Raw genomic sequence first — 15,253 nt, 5'->3', positions numbered from 1 at the left:
ATGGGGGAAGGAGAAAAAGAAAGCCAACTCCAAGCAATGTAGAGAAACAGGAGAATGCAGAGTAGAAAGGTTTAAATAGTCATTTTATTTAGCAAATTTCTTTTAGAATCACAGTTTGTAAATAAATGTATAAGGAAAACAAACCAACACAAAACAGCCATGGATACATCAAAACCACATCAAGTCAAATGACACGTACACACAATGTATTTGTGGGTAAGAACAGCACACACCAGCCCATCAATGCAGATCTCTCTCAGACCAAGCAAAGCTTTTCCATTGATCCATTAAGGATCACATGGCTCACTGTGTGACCCGGTTACCTGGGAGTTAAAAGGTCATGTCTAGTACAATATCCAGCATCCCCTTGAGAAGCCGTATTTTAACATGCGAAATGTGCGTCGGGGGTTTTGCCATCCTTTCCTGCTGACAGCCCGAGTCTCTCCACATTGGTAAGATGTACCCTTCCCAACCCAGTACTAATATACACTTGGACTGAGAGAGATCTGCACTGACGGGCTGGCGTGCTGCTCTAACCCACAAATACATGCGGTGTATACGTGAGTCATTTGACGGTGTGGTTCTGATGTGCCCATGGCTGTCTCGTTTGTTCTATACACTTTTACCTAGGATTCTAAAAGAAATTTGCTAAAATTACTATTAAAACCTTTCTATTCCGCATGCTCCTGCTTCTGTCACATCTCCCCGGATGCCTGACCGCTGCCTCCATCATCTCCATCTATCGGAAACTAAATCTCTCCAAAATTCAACTCCTTAGCCCAGGGTTGGGGAATGTTTTTTCTGCCAAGATGTTATGAGCTCATTTTCTGCTCCACCAGCTGGGAATTCTCCTTCCGTTCTCCCTCTGGTGTTGACATGAGGTAGTGAGGTTGGTTTAATTGGTAATGGTCTGCCACCTGACGAGGAGAATGATTGGATCTCTGGCGTATCAGACTGGATATTAGACAGCCGACGCCCTATCCAGTTGCTGGTGATTCAGTCTGCTTCTAAGGTCTTGGACTTCAGCTCTGCTCCAGTCTTCTCAAGTTAAGTTTGTTTTTGCTAATGTTCACACTTGCTCTTGTTGGTCAACTCGGTTTTTTTGTGGTCAGCCAGCCCGCCTGGGCTGTGCTGAACTTCCACTCTTATTTATCTGTATTTGCAAATTTGCCTTTTTGTTCATTATTGGATTGGCCTCTTTTTTGCTCTGTCTCAGAATATTTTAGAGTGCTGATATAGTGGGAGAAGTCTAGTGACTTCAGGGTTAATTTTGTTATCAGAAGTGTTGGACATTATTTTGGGTAGGGCTTTTTGGCAGATTGCAGACAGTATGTTTCCTTTCCTGTCCTTTCGAGTTAGTTTGGCCCCATCGTTTGCTCAGCCTATTTCTGCCTTTGTTTGTGTTTTCATCTTGCTTCACCGTCAATGCATGTGGGGGGCTGTCTTTCCTTTGGGGTCTGCTCTGGGGGAGTTGGTTTTCCTCTTTTCTTGCTTTAGGCTTATTTAGCTCTCCAGTTGTGACGAGGCGTCCAGGACCATCGTAGGCGCGCTCCATGACTGCTGCTGGTTGTGTGTTGGGATCTGCATGGTTGCCAACCTCTCTGGTTTTCTGAGACTTGGCGTGTTGCTTTTTTTCTCTCCTCAGTGACCCATTCATAACACAAGGGCCATTTGGAGATTCATACCATCCTTCGGGGGCCGTACAAACTCCACCCACAAAGTACATCCTGACTGTCACTGGTGTCAGGACGTAATCTTTCATTGCATGCCCTTCAGTACTGAACACTGCGTGCGCGCTTCACTGAGGAAGAAGAAATTAATGAGCTAGTGGAAATCAAAATGTAACGGCACCACGGAGAGAATTGCAGAGATTGTACATTAGGGAGGAACCACTACTTGTATAACCCTTCTCCCAAAGGTAAAGTCTGAAGAAGTAGCTAGATCCAGATGATAGTGACTGGACTGGAGCAAGGGGGAAAGATTCCTGGGGAGACAAACGCTGCCGCCCATCATGAACTGGAGAAGAGGCCTAAAAGGTAAGCTCCACCGACTGAGGGAGCTGTGCAAGAATGGTATACTCCGTGTCTCTACCACACACACACACACACACACACACACACACACACACACACGTGTCGTCCCCCCCCACAGTCTCCACCACACACGTGTCGTCCCCCCCACAGTCTCCACCACACACGTGTCGTCCCCCCCACAGTCTCCACCACACACGTGTCGTCCCCCCCACACACGTGTCGTCCCCCCCACAGTCTCCACCACACACGTGTCGTCCCCCCCACAGTCTCCACCACACACGTGTCGTCCCCCCCACAGTCTCCACCACACACGTGTCGTCCCCCCCCACAGTCTCCACCACACACGTGTCGTCCCCCCCACAGTCTCCACCACACACGTGTCGTCCCCCCCACAGTCTCCACCACACACGTGTCGTCCCCCCACAGTCTCCACCACACACGTGTCGTCCCCCCCCACAGTCTCCACCACACACGTGTCGTCCCCCCCCACAGTCTCCACCACACACGTGTCGTCCCCCCCCACAGTCTCCACCACACACGTGTCGTCCCCCCCCACAGTCTCCACCACACACGTGTCGTCCCCCCCCACAGTCTCCACCACACACGTGTCGTCCCCCCCCACAGTCTCCACCACACACGTGTCGTCCCCCCCCACAGTCTCCACCACACACGTGTCGTCCCCCCCACAGTCTCCACCACACACACACACGTGTCGTCCCCCCCACAGTCTCCACCACACACACACACACACACACGTGTCGTCCCCCCCACAGTCTCCACCACACACACACACACGTGTCGTCCCCCCCACAGTCTCCACCACACACACACACACACACGTGTCGTCCCCCCCACAGTCTCCACCACACACACACACACACACGTGTCGTCCCCCCCACAGTCTCCACCACACACACACACACACGTGTCGTCCCCCCCACAGTCTCCACCACACACACACACACGTGTCGTCCCCCCCACAGTCTCCACCACACACACACACACGTGTCGTCCCCCCCACAGTCTCCACCACACACACACACACGTGTCGTCCCCCCCCACAGTCTCCACCACACACACACACGTGTCGTCCCCCCCCACAGTCTCCACCACACACACACACACACACGTGTCGTCCCCCCCACAGTCTCCACCACACACACACACGTGTCGTCCCCCCCACAGTCTCCACCACACACACACACACACACACACACACGTGTCGTCCCCCCCACAGTCTCCACCACACACACACACACACGTGTCGTCCCCCCCACAGTCTCCACCACACACACACACACACACGTGTCGTCCCCCCCACAGTCTCCACCACACACACACACACACACACACACACACACACGTGTCGTCCCCCCCACAGTCTCCACCACACACACACACACACACACGTGTCGTCCCCCCCACAGTCTCCACCACACACGTGTCGTCCCCCCCACAGTCTCCACCACACACACACACGTGTCGTCCCCCCCCACAGTCTCCACCACACACACACACACACACACGTGTCGTCCCCCCCCCACAGTCTCCACCACACACACACACACACACGTGTCGTCCCCCCCACAGTCTCCACCACACACACACACACACGTGTCGTCCCCCCCCACAGTCTCCACCACACACACACACGTGTCGTCCCCCCCACAGTCTCCACCACACACACACACACACGTGTCGTCCCCCCCACAGTCTCCACCACACACACACACACGTGTCGTCCCCCCCACAGTCTCCACCACACACACACACACACACGTGTCGTCCCCCCCCACAGTCTCCACCACACACACACACGTGTCGTCCCCCCCACAGTCTCCACCACACACACACACACACACACACGTGTCGTCCCCCCCACAGTCTCCACCACACACACACACACACGTGTCGTCCCCCCCACAGTCTCCACCACACACACACACACACACACACACGTGTCGTCCCCCCCACAGTCTCCACCACACACACACACGTGTCGTCCCCCCCAGTCTCCACCACACACACACACACACGTGTCGTCCCCCCCAGTCTCCACCACACACACACACACACGTGTCGTCCCCCCCACAGTCTCCACCACACACACACACACACACACGTGTCGTCCCCCCCACAGTCTCCACCACACACACGTGTCGTCCCCCCCACAGTCTCCACCACACACACACGTGTCGTCCCCCCCACAGTCTCCACCACACACACGTGTCGTCCCCCCCACAGTCTCCACCACACACACACACGTGTCGTCCCCCCCACAGTCTCCACCACACACACACGTGTCGTCCCCCCCACAGTCTCCACCACACACACACACGTGTCGTCCCCCCCACAGTCTCCACCACACACACACACGTGTCGTCCCCCCCACAGTCTCCACCACACACACACACGTGTCGTCCCCCCCACAGTCTCCACCACACACACACACGTGTCGTCCCCCACAGTCTCCACCACACACACACGTGTCGTCCCCCACAGTCTCCACCACACACACACGTGTCGTCCCCCACAGTCTCCACCACACACACACACACACACACACGTGTCGTCCCCCACAGTCTCCACCACACACACACACACGTGTCGTCCCCCACAGTCTCCACCACACACACACACACACACACACACGTGTGTCGTCCCCCACAGTCTCCACCACACACACGTGTGTCGTCCCCCACAGTCTCCACCACACACACACGTGTCGTCCCCCACAGTCTCCACCACACACACACGTGTCGTCCCCCAGTCTCCACCACACACACACGTGTCGTCCCCCACAGTCTCCACCACACACACACACACACACGTGTCGTCCCCCACAGTCTCCACCACACACACGTGTCGTCCCCCACAGTCTCCACCACACACGTGTCGTCCCCCACAGTCTCCACCACACACGTGTCGTCCCCCACAGTCTCCACCACACACGTGTCGTCCCCCACAGTCTCCACCACACACGTGTCGTCCCCCACAGTCTCCACCACACACGTGTCGTCCCCCACAGTCTCCACCACACACGTGTCGTCCCCCACAGTCTCCACCACACACGTGTCGTCCCCCACAGTCTCCACCACACACGTGTCGTCCCCCACAGTCTCCACCACACACGTGTCGTCCCCCACAGTCTCCACCACACACGTGTCGTCCCCCACAGTCTCCACCACACACACACACACGTGTCGTCCCCCACAGTCTCCACCACACACACACACGTGTCGTCCCCCACAGTCTCCACCACACACACACACGTGTCGTCCCCCACAGTCTCCACCACACACACACACACACACACACACACGTGTCGTCCCCCACAGTCTCCACCACACACACACACACACGTGTCGTCCCCCACAGTCTCCACCACACACACACACACGTGTCGTCCCCCACAGTCTCCACCACACACACACACACGTGTCGTCCCCCACAGTCTCCACCACACACACACGTACGTCGTCCCCCACAGTCTCCACCACACACACACGTGTCGTCCCCCACAGTCTCCACCACACACACACACGTGTCGTCCCCCACAGTCTCCACCACACACACACGTGTCGTCCCCCACAGTCTCCACCACACACACACACACACACGTGTCGTCCCCCACAGTCTCCACCACACACACACACACACACACACGTGTCGTCCCCCACAGTCTCCACCACACACACACACACACACGTGTCGTCCCCCACAGTCTCCACCACACACACACACACGTGTCGTCCCCCACAGTCTCCACCACACACACACACGTGTCGTCCCCCACAGTCTCCACCACACACACACACGTGTCGTCCCCCACAGTCTCCACCACACACACACACACACACACACACACACACACACACGTGTCGTCCCCCACAGTCTCCACCACACACACGTGTCGTCCCCCAGTCTCCACCACACACACACACGTGTCGTCCCCCACAGTCTCCACCACACACACACACACACGTGTCGTCCCCCACAGTCTCCACCACACACACACACACACACGTGTCGTCCCCCACAGTCTCCACCACACACACACACACACACACGTGTCGTCCCCCACAGTCTCCACCACACACACACACACACACACGTGTCGTCCCCCACAGTCTCCACCACACACACACACACACACACGTGTCGTCCCCCACAGTCTCCACCACACACACACACGTGTCGTCCCCCACAGTCTCCACCACACACACACACACACACACACGTGTCGTCCCCCCCACAGTCTCCACCACACACACACACACGTGTCGTCCCCCCCACAGTCTCCACCACACACACACACACGTGTCGTCCCCCCCACAGTCTCCACCACACACACACACGTGTCGTCCCCCCCACAGTCTCCACCACACACACACACACACACACACACACATGTGTCGTCCCCCCCACAGTCTCCACCACACACACACACACACACGTGTCGTCCCCCCCACAGTCTCCACCACACACACACACACACGTGTCGTCCCCCCCACAGTCTCCACCACACACACACACACACACGTGTCGTCCCCCCACAGTCTCCACCACACACACACACACACGTGTCGTCCCCCCCACAGTCTCCACCACACACACACACGTGTCGTCCCCCCCACAGTCTCCACCACACACACACACACACACACGTGTCGTCCCCCCCACAGTCTCCACCACACACACACACACACACACGTGTCGTCCCCCCCACAGTCTCCACCACACACACGTGTCGTCCCCCCCACAGTCTCCACCACACACACACGTGTCGTCCCCCCCACAGTCTCCACCACACACACGTGTCGTCCACCCCACAGTCTCCACCACACACACACACGTGTCGTCCACCCCACAGTCTCCACCACACACGTCGTCCCCCCCACAGTCTCCACCACACACGTGTCGTCCCCCCCACAGTCTCCACCACACACGTGTCGTCCCCCCACAGTCTCCACCACACACACACACACACGTGTCGTCCCCCCCACAGTCTCCACCACACACACACACGTGTCGTCCCCCACAGTCTCCACCACACACACACACGTGTCGTCCCCCACAGTCTCCACCACACACACACACGTGTCGTCCCCCACAGTCTCCACCACACACACACGTGTCGTCCCCCACAGTCTCCACCACACACACACACACACACGTGTCGTCCCCCACAGTCTCCACCACACACACACACACGTGTCGTCCCCCACAGTCTCCACCACACACACACACACGTGTCGTCCCCCACAGTCTCCACCACACACACACACACACACACACACACGTGTCGTCCCCCACAGTCTCCACCACACACACACACACACACACACGTGTGTCGTCCCCCACAGTCTCCACCACACACACACACACACACACGTGTGTCGTCCCCCAGTCTCCACCACACACACACGTGTCGTCCCCCACAGTCTCCACCACACACACACACGTGTCGTCCCCCACAGTCTCCACCACACACACACACACACACACACGTGTCGTCCCCCACAGTCTCCACCACACACACGTGTCGTCCCCCACAGTCTCCACCACACACACACACACACGTGTCGTCCCCCACAGTCTCCACCACACACACACGTGTCGTCCCCCACAGTCTCCACCACACACGTGTCGTCCCCCACAGTCTCCACCACACACGTGTCGTCCCCCACAGTCTCCACCACACACGTGTCGTCCCCCACAGTCTCCACCACACACGTGTCGTCCCCCACAGTCTCCACCACACACGTGTCGTCCCCCACAGTCTCCACCACACACGTGTCGTCCCCCACAGTCTCCACCACACACGTGTCGTCCCCCACAGTCTCCACCACACACGTGTCGTCCCCCACAGTCTCCACCACACACACACACACGTGTCGTCCCCCACAGTCTCCACCACACACACACACACACACGTGTCGTCCCCCACAGTCTCCACCACACACACACACACACACACGTGTCGTCCCCCACAGTCTCCACCACACACACACACACGTGTCGTCCCCCACAGTCTCCACCACACACACACACACACGTGTCGTCCCCCACAGTCTCCACCACACACACACACACGTGTCGTCCCCCACAGTCTCCACCACACACACACACGTGTCGTCCCCCACAGTCTCCACCACACACACACACACGTGTCGTCCCCCACAGTCTCCACCACACACACACGTGTCGTCCCCCACAGTCTCCACCACACACACACACACACACGTCGTCCCCCACAGTCTCCACCACACACACACGTGTCGTCCCCCACAGTCTCCACCACACACACACGTGTCGTCCCCCACAGTCTCCACCACACACACACGTGTCGTCCCCCACAGTCTCCACCACACACACACACACACACGTGTCGTCCCCCACAGTCTCCACCACACACACACACGTGTCGTCCCCCAGTCTCCACCACACACACACACACACACACACGTGTCGTCCCCCACAGTCTCCACCACACACACACACGTGTCGTCCCCCAGTCTCCACCACACACACACACACACGTGTCGTCCCCCACAGTCTCCACCACACACACACGTGTCGTCCCCCACAGTCTCCACCACACACACACGTGTCGTCCCCCACAGTCTCCACCACACACACACGTGTCGTCCCCCACAGTCTCCACCACACACACACGTGTCGTCCCCCACAGTCTCCACCACACACACACACACACACGTGTCGTCCCCCACAGTCTCCACCACACACACACACGTGTCGTCCCCCAGTCTCCACCACACACACACACACACACACACACACACACGTGTCGTCCCCCACAGTCTCCACCACACACACACACGTGTCGTCCCCCAGTCTCCACCACACACACACACACACGTGTCGTCCCCCACAGTCTCCACCACACACACACACACACACACACACACGTGTCGTCCCCCACAGTCTCCACCACACACACACACACACACACACACACGTGTCGTCCCCCACAGTCTCCACCACACACACACACACACACACACACGTGTCGTCCCCCACAGTCTCCACCACACACACACACGTGTCGTCCCCCACAGTCTCCACCACACACACACACGTGTCGTCCCCCACAGTCTCCACCACACACACACACGTGTCGTCCCCCACAGTCTCCACCACACACACACACACACACACACACACACGTGTCGTCCCCCACAGTCTCCACCACACACACACACGTGTCGTCCCCCACAGTCTCCACCACACACACACACACACACGTGTCGTCCCCCACAGTCTCCACCACACACACACACACACACACACACGTGTCGTCCCCCACAGTCTCCACCACACACACACACGTGTCGTCCCCCACAGTCTCCACCACACACACACACACACACAAGTGTCGTCCCCCACAGTCTCCACCACACACACACACACACACACGTGTCGTCCCCCACAGTCTCCACCACACACGTGTCGTCCCCCACAGTCTCCACCACACACGTGTCGTCCCCCACAGTCTCCACCACACGTGTCGTCCCCCACAGTCTCCACCACACGTGTCGTCCCCCACAGTCTCCACCACACACACACACACGTGTCGTCCCCCACAGTCTCCACCACACACACACACGTCGTCCCCCACAGTCTCCACCACACACACACACACGTGTCGTCCCCCACAGTCTCCACCACACACACACACACACACGTGTCGTCCCCCACAGTCTCCACCACACACACACACACACACACACGTGTCGTCCCCCACAGTCTCCACCACACACACACACGTGTCGTCCCCCACAGTCTCCACCACACACACACACACACACGTGTCGTCCCCCACAGTCTCCACCACACACACACGTGTCGTCCCCCACAGTCTCCACCACACACACACGTGTCGTCCCCCACAGTCTCCACCACACACACACGTGTCGTCCCCCACAGTCTCCACCACACACACACACACACACACGTGTCGTCCCCCACAGTCTCCACCACACACACACACACACGTGTCGTCCCCCACAGTCTCCACCACACACACACACACGTGTCGTCCCCCACAGTCTCCACCACACACACACACACGTGTCGTCCCCCACAGTCTCCACCACACACACACACACACACGTGTCGTCCCCCACAGTCTCCACCACACACACACACACACACACGTGTCGTCCCCCACAGTCTCCACCACACACACACGTGTCGTCCCCCAGTCTCCACCACACACACACACACACACGTGTCGTCCCCCTCAGTCTCCACCACACACACCGTCCCCCTCAGTCTCCACCACACACACCGTCCCCCTCAGTCTCCACCACACACACCGTCCCCCTCAGTCTCCACCACACACACCGTCCCCCTCAGTCTCCACCACACACACCGTCCCCCTCAGTCTCCACCACACACACCGTCCCCCTCAGTCTCCACCACACACACCGTCCCCCTCAGTCTCCACCACACACACCGTCCCCCACAGTCTCCACCACACACACACACACACACACACACACACACACACACGTGTCGTCCCCCTCAGTGTCCTTAGTAGACGCAGGAGCACAGTAGTACACTGGCACAGGCGGCCAGTGACAAGCCGCAGCGTTCCAGCCTGTAGCAGAGTCTGCATTGGAGCTAAAGCTTCACGTTCCGCCGCTGAGCACAGACGCATTACCACTGCGACACGTGGAGTGTCACTCACCGAACAAGGCGTGCACCAGGCTGAGAGGAGCGCTGATCCAGGCGCCGGGACCGGGGGGAGCGCTCACGTCGGCGCCGCGCAACATTCTACTCACACACGAGCTTCAGACGATGGCGGGAAAATGCAGTCATCAGAAGGGGCGAACGTGACGTATAACCTCTCTGGTCACGTGTTACGTGTCCGGACCCAGATTGGTCGCCACGCTTACGGACGGGGTAATAATTGTGGGTGTCTATAAGGCGCCTATCAGTACCGGAGACGTATGTCCGCCCCTCTCTGCTATTGGTGTGTGGTTTTGTGGAGGCGGAGCGTGCGGCACAGAGCGCTGTGATTGGACAGTGGGTTGTCAATGTGCAAAGTTCCGGTTCAGGCGACGTGGAGCTTGTGAGGAGTCATGGCGGAAAACAGGACGAGTGCGACGAGTAGGAACTTGCTGTTTTCTCCCTCTGAGCTCAGCTTCTCCGTCCCCTTCATTCCTGTGGGCCGGGCCGGGCCCTTCTCATCCGGTGAGAACATGCGCTCTGAGCTAGAGACGGCAGGGAGGAGGAGGAGGTGTGTGAGACCGTGAGTCAGTGAGTGCGGGACCGTGTGTCTGTGAGTGCGGGACCGTGAGTCAGTGAGTGCGGGACCGTGAGTCAGTGAGTGCGGGACCGTGAGTCAGTGAGTGCGGGACCGTGAGTCAGTGAGTGTCAGTGAGTGCGGGACCGTGAGTCAGTGAGTGTCAGTGAGTGCGGGACCGTGAGTCAGTGAGTGCGGGACCGTGAGTCAGTGAGTGTCAGTGAGTGCGAGACCGTGTCGTGTGCGTGTCAGTGAGTGCGGGACCGTGAGTCAGTGAGTGCGAGACCGTGTCGTGTGCGTGTCAGTGAGTGCGGGACCGTGAGTCAGTGAGTGCGGGACCGTGAGTCAGTGAGTGCGAGACCGTGTCGTGTGCGTGTCAGTGAGTGCGGGACCGTGTCATGCTGCATTGTGTGTCCGTGCTGTGTGTGTGTCCGTGCCGTGTGTGTGTGTGTGTGTGTGTGTGCGCGCGCCCGTGTCGCGTGTGTGGGACCGTGTCGTGCCATGCTGCACTATGTGTCCTTGTCGTGTGTGTGGCCGTTCTGTGTGGGACCGTGTCGTGCCGTGTCATGCTGCATTGTGTGCGCGCGCCCCCGTGTCGCGTGTGTGGGACCGTGTCGTGCCGTGTCGTGTCATGCTGCACTGTGTGTCCTTGTCGTGTGCGTGGCCGTTCTGTGTGTGTCAGTTAGGGCGGGACCGTGTCATGCTGCGCTGTGTGTGTCCGTGTCGTGTGTGTGTGTGTGTGTGTGTGTGTGTGTGTGTGTCAGGTGAGTGCGGGACCGTGTGTGTGTCAGTGAGTGTGGGACCGTGTCGTGCCATGTCATGCTGCACTGTGTGTGTGTGTGTCAGTGAGTGCGGGACCGTGTCGTGCCGTGTCTTGCTGCGCTGTGTGTCCGTGTCGTGTGTGTGCGTGCCGGTTCTGTGTGGGTCAGTGAGTGTGGGACTGTGTCATGCTGCATTGTGTCCGTGCCGTGTGTGTGTGTGTGTGTGTGTGTCAGGTGAGTGCGGGACCGTGTGTGTGTCAGTGAGTGTGGGACCGTGTCGTGCCATGTCATGCTGCACTGTGTGTGTCCGTGTCGTGTGTGTGTGTCAGTGAGTGCGGGACCGTGTCGTGCCGTGTCTTGCTGCGCTGTGTGTCCGTGTCGTGTGTGTGCGTGCCGGTTCTGTGTGGGTCAGTGAGTGTGGGACTGTGTCATGCTGCATTGTGTCCGTGCCGTGTGTGTGCGCGCCCGTGTCATGCTGCATTGTGTGTCCGTGCCGTGTGTGTGCGCGCCCGAGTCATGCTGCATTGTGTGTCCGTGCCGTGTGTGTGCGCCTGTGTCATGCTGCATTGTGTGTCCGTGCCGTGTGTGTGCGCCTGTGTCATGCTGCATTGTGTGTCCGTGCCGTGTGTGCGCGCCCGTGTCATGCTGCATTGTGTGTCCGTGCCGTGTGTGTGTGCGCCTGTGTCATGCTGCATTGTGTGTCCGTGCCGTGTGTGTGCGCGCCCGTGTCATGCTGCATTGTGTGTCCGTGCCGTGTGGGTGCGCGCCCGTGTCATGCTGCATTGTGTGTCCGTGCCGTGTGTGTGTGCGCCTGTGTCATGCTGCATTGTGTGTCCGTGCCATGTGTGTGCGCGCCCGTGTCATGCTGCATTGTGTGTCCGTGCCGTGTGGGTGCGCGCCCGTGTCATGCTGCATTGTGTGTGCGTGGCCGTTCTGTGTGTGTCAGTGAGTGTGGGAATGTGTCATGCTGCACTGTGTGTCCGTGTCATGTGTGTGTCAGTGAGGGCGGGACCGTGTCATGCTGCTCTGTGTGTGTCCGTGTCGTGTGTGCGTGCCTGTTCTGTGTGTGTCAGTGAGTGTGGGACTGTCATGCTGCGCTGTGTGTGTCCGTGTCGTGTGTGTCAGGTGAGTGCGGGATCGTGTCGAGTGTGGGACCATGTTGTGCCATGTCATGCTGCACTGTGTGTGTCCGTGTCGTGTGTGTGTCAGTGAGTGTGGGACCGTGTTGTGCCGTGTCATGCTGCGCTGTGTGTGTGCGTGCCTGTTCTGTGTGTGTCAGTGAGTGTGGGACTGTCATGCTGCATTGTGTGTCCGTGTGTGCGCGCCCGCCCGTGTCGCGTGTGTGGGACCGTGTTGCGCCGTGTCATGCTGCATTGTGTGTGTGCGTGGCCGTTCTGTGTGTGTCAGTGAGTGTGGGACCGTGTCGTGTCATGCTGCATTGTGTGTGTGCGTGCCTGTTGTGTGTGTTAGTGAGTGTGGGACTGTGTCATGCTGCACTGTGTGTGTCCGTGTCGTGTGTCAGTGAGGGCGGGACCGTGTCATGCTGCGCTGTGTGTGTCTGTGTCGTGTGTGCGTGCCTGTTCTGTGTGTGTCAGTGAGTGTGGGACCGTGTCATGCTGCGCTGTGTGTCCGTGTCGTGTGTGCGTGCCTGTTCTGTGTGTGTCAGTGAGTGTGGGACTGTGTCATGCTGCGCTGTGTGTGTCCGTGTCGTGTGTGTGTCAGGTGAGTGCGGGATCGTGTCGTGTGTGTGTGTCAGTGAGGGCGGGACCGTGTCGTGCCATGTCATGCTGCACTGTGTGTGTCCTTGTCGTGTGTGTGCGTGGCCGTTCTGTGTGTGTCCGTGTCGTGTGTGTGTCAGGTGAGTGCGGGATCGTGTGTGTGTCAGTGAGGGCGGGACCGTGTCGTGCCGTGTCATGCTGCACTGTGTGTGTCCTTGTCGTGTGTGTGCGTGGCCGTTCTGTGTGTGTCAGTGAGGGCGGGACCGTGTCGTGCCGTGTCATGCTGCACTGTGTGTGTCCTTGTCGTGTGTGTGCGTGGCCGTTCTGTGTGTGTCAGTGAGGGGGGGACCGTGTCGTGCCGTGTCATGCTGCACTGTGTGTGTCCGTGTCGTGTGTCAGTGAGGGCAGGACCGTGTCGTGCCATGTCATGCTGCACTGTGTGTGTCCTTGTCGTGTGTGTGTGTCAGTGAGGGCGGGACCGTGTCGTGCCATGTCATGCTGCACTGTGTGTGTCCGTGTCGTGTGTGTGTGTCAGTGAGGGCGGGACCGTGTCGTGCCATGTCATGCTGCACTGTGTGTGTCCGTGTCGTGTGTGTGTCAGTGAGGGCGGGACCGTGTCGTGCCATGTCATGCTGCACTGTGTGTGTCCTTGTCGTGTGTGTGTGTCAGTGAGGGCGGGACCGTGTCGTGCCATGTCATGCTGCACTGTGTGTGTCCGTGTCGTGTGTGTGTGTCAGTGAGGGCGGGACCGTGTCGTGCCATGTCATGCTGCACTGTGTGTGTCCGTGTCGTGTGTGTGTCAGTGAGGGCGGGACCGTGTCGTGCCATGTCATGCTGCACTGTGTGTGTCCTTGTCGTGTGTGTGCGTGGCCGTTCTGTGTGTGTCAGTGAGGGCGGGACCGTGTCGTGCCGTGTCATGCTGCATTGTGTGTCCGTATCGTGTGTGTGTGCGTGCCTGTTCTGTGTGTGTCAGTGAGTGTGGGACTGTCATGCTGCATTGTGTGTGTCCGTGTCGTGTGTGTGTACAGTGAGTGTGGGACCGTGTCGTGCTGTGTCATGCTGCACTGTGTGTCCTTGTCGTGTGTGGGACCGTGTCGTGCCGTGTCATGCTGCACTGTGTGTGCGTGCCTGTTCTGTGTGTCAGTGAGTGTGGGACTGTGTCATGCTGCGCTGTGTGTGTCCGTGTCGTGTGTAAGGAGGTGTCGGGGACCCTCACCTGCCTTCTCTCTCCCTTCTCGGGCACGTGTGTCCCATGCGCACCCTGATGGCTCACCAGTGTTGTATATTGATGTGTCGTGTATTAGGCTGTGTGCCCACGGTGCTTTCTTTTAAGTGATTTTGCCGCAGTGGAAATGCTTAAAAAGCGTATCCCCATGCCATCCTATGGGATTCCGCAGTTAACCCCTTCACGACCCATGACTCCTACGTAGGCGTCATGAAAAGCCGTGCCCAAACGACCTATGACGA

At 58.7% G+C, this 15,253-nt stretch overlaps 2 protein-coding genes across 7 annotated transcripts in view; one reads left to right on the top strand and one right to left on the bottom strand.

Annotated features, from left to right (window-relative positions):
- The window catches only part of MCMBP (minichromosome maintenance complex binding protein), a 192,936-nt gene extending 181,977 nt beyond the window's left edge, over positions 1 to 10,959 (bottom strand). Inside the window, exon 1 of one of the 4 annotated variants that reach the window (XM_073564273.1) lies at positions 10,844 to 10,959. In XM_073564273.1, coding sequence (XP_073420374.1) covers positions 10,844 to 10,880 — 37 coding nt within the window. In that variant the 5' untranslated portion in view covers positions 10,881 to 10,959. Of the gene's footprint in view, positions 1 to 10,749 lie in introns of all 4 variants that reach the window. The other 3 variants (XM_073564272.1, XM_073564271.1, XM_073564274.1) reach the window with 3 other exon arrangements.
- A 132-nt stretch (positions 10,960 to 11,091) lies between these two features.
- SEC23IP (SEC23 interacting protein) overlaps positions 11,092 to 15,253 on the top strand; it is a 335,045-nt gene continuing 330,883 nt past the window's right edge. For all 3 annotated transcript variants that reach the window (XM_073564270.1, XM_073564269.1, XM_073564268.1), the window contains exon 1: positions 11,092 to 11,255. In XM_073564270.1, coding sequence (XP_073420371.1) covers positions 11,144 to 11,255 — 112 coding nt within the window. In that variant the 5' untranslated portion in view covers positions 11,092 to 11,143. The remainder of the gene's footprint in view (positions 11,256 to 15,253) is intronic.

Source organism: Dendrobates tinctorius, unplaced genomic scaffold (genome assembly GCF_039654945.1).
Source record: "Dendrobates tinctorius isolate UK_male_01 unplaced genomic scaffold, ASM3965494v1 ptg000443l, whole genome shotgun sequence".
Lineage (NCBI taxonomy): Eukaryota > Metazoa > Chordata > Amphibia > Anura > Dendrobatidae > Dendrobates > Dendrobates tinctorius.
The sequence above is the reverse complement of the archived record's forward strand: the minus strand, read 5'-3'. Positions and strand labels throughout refer to the sequence as shown.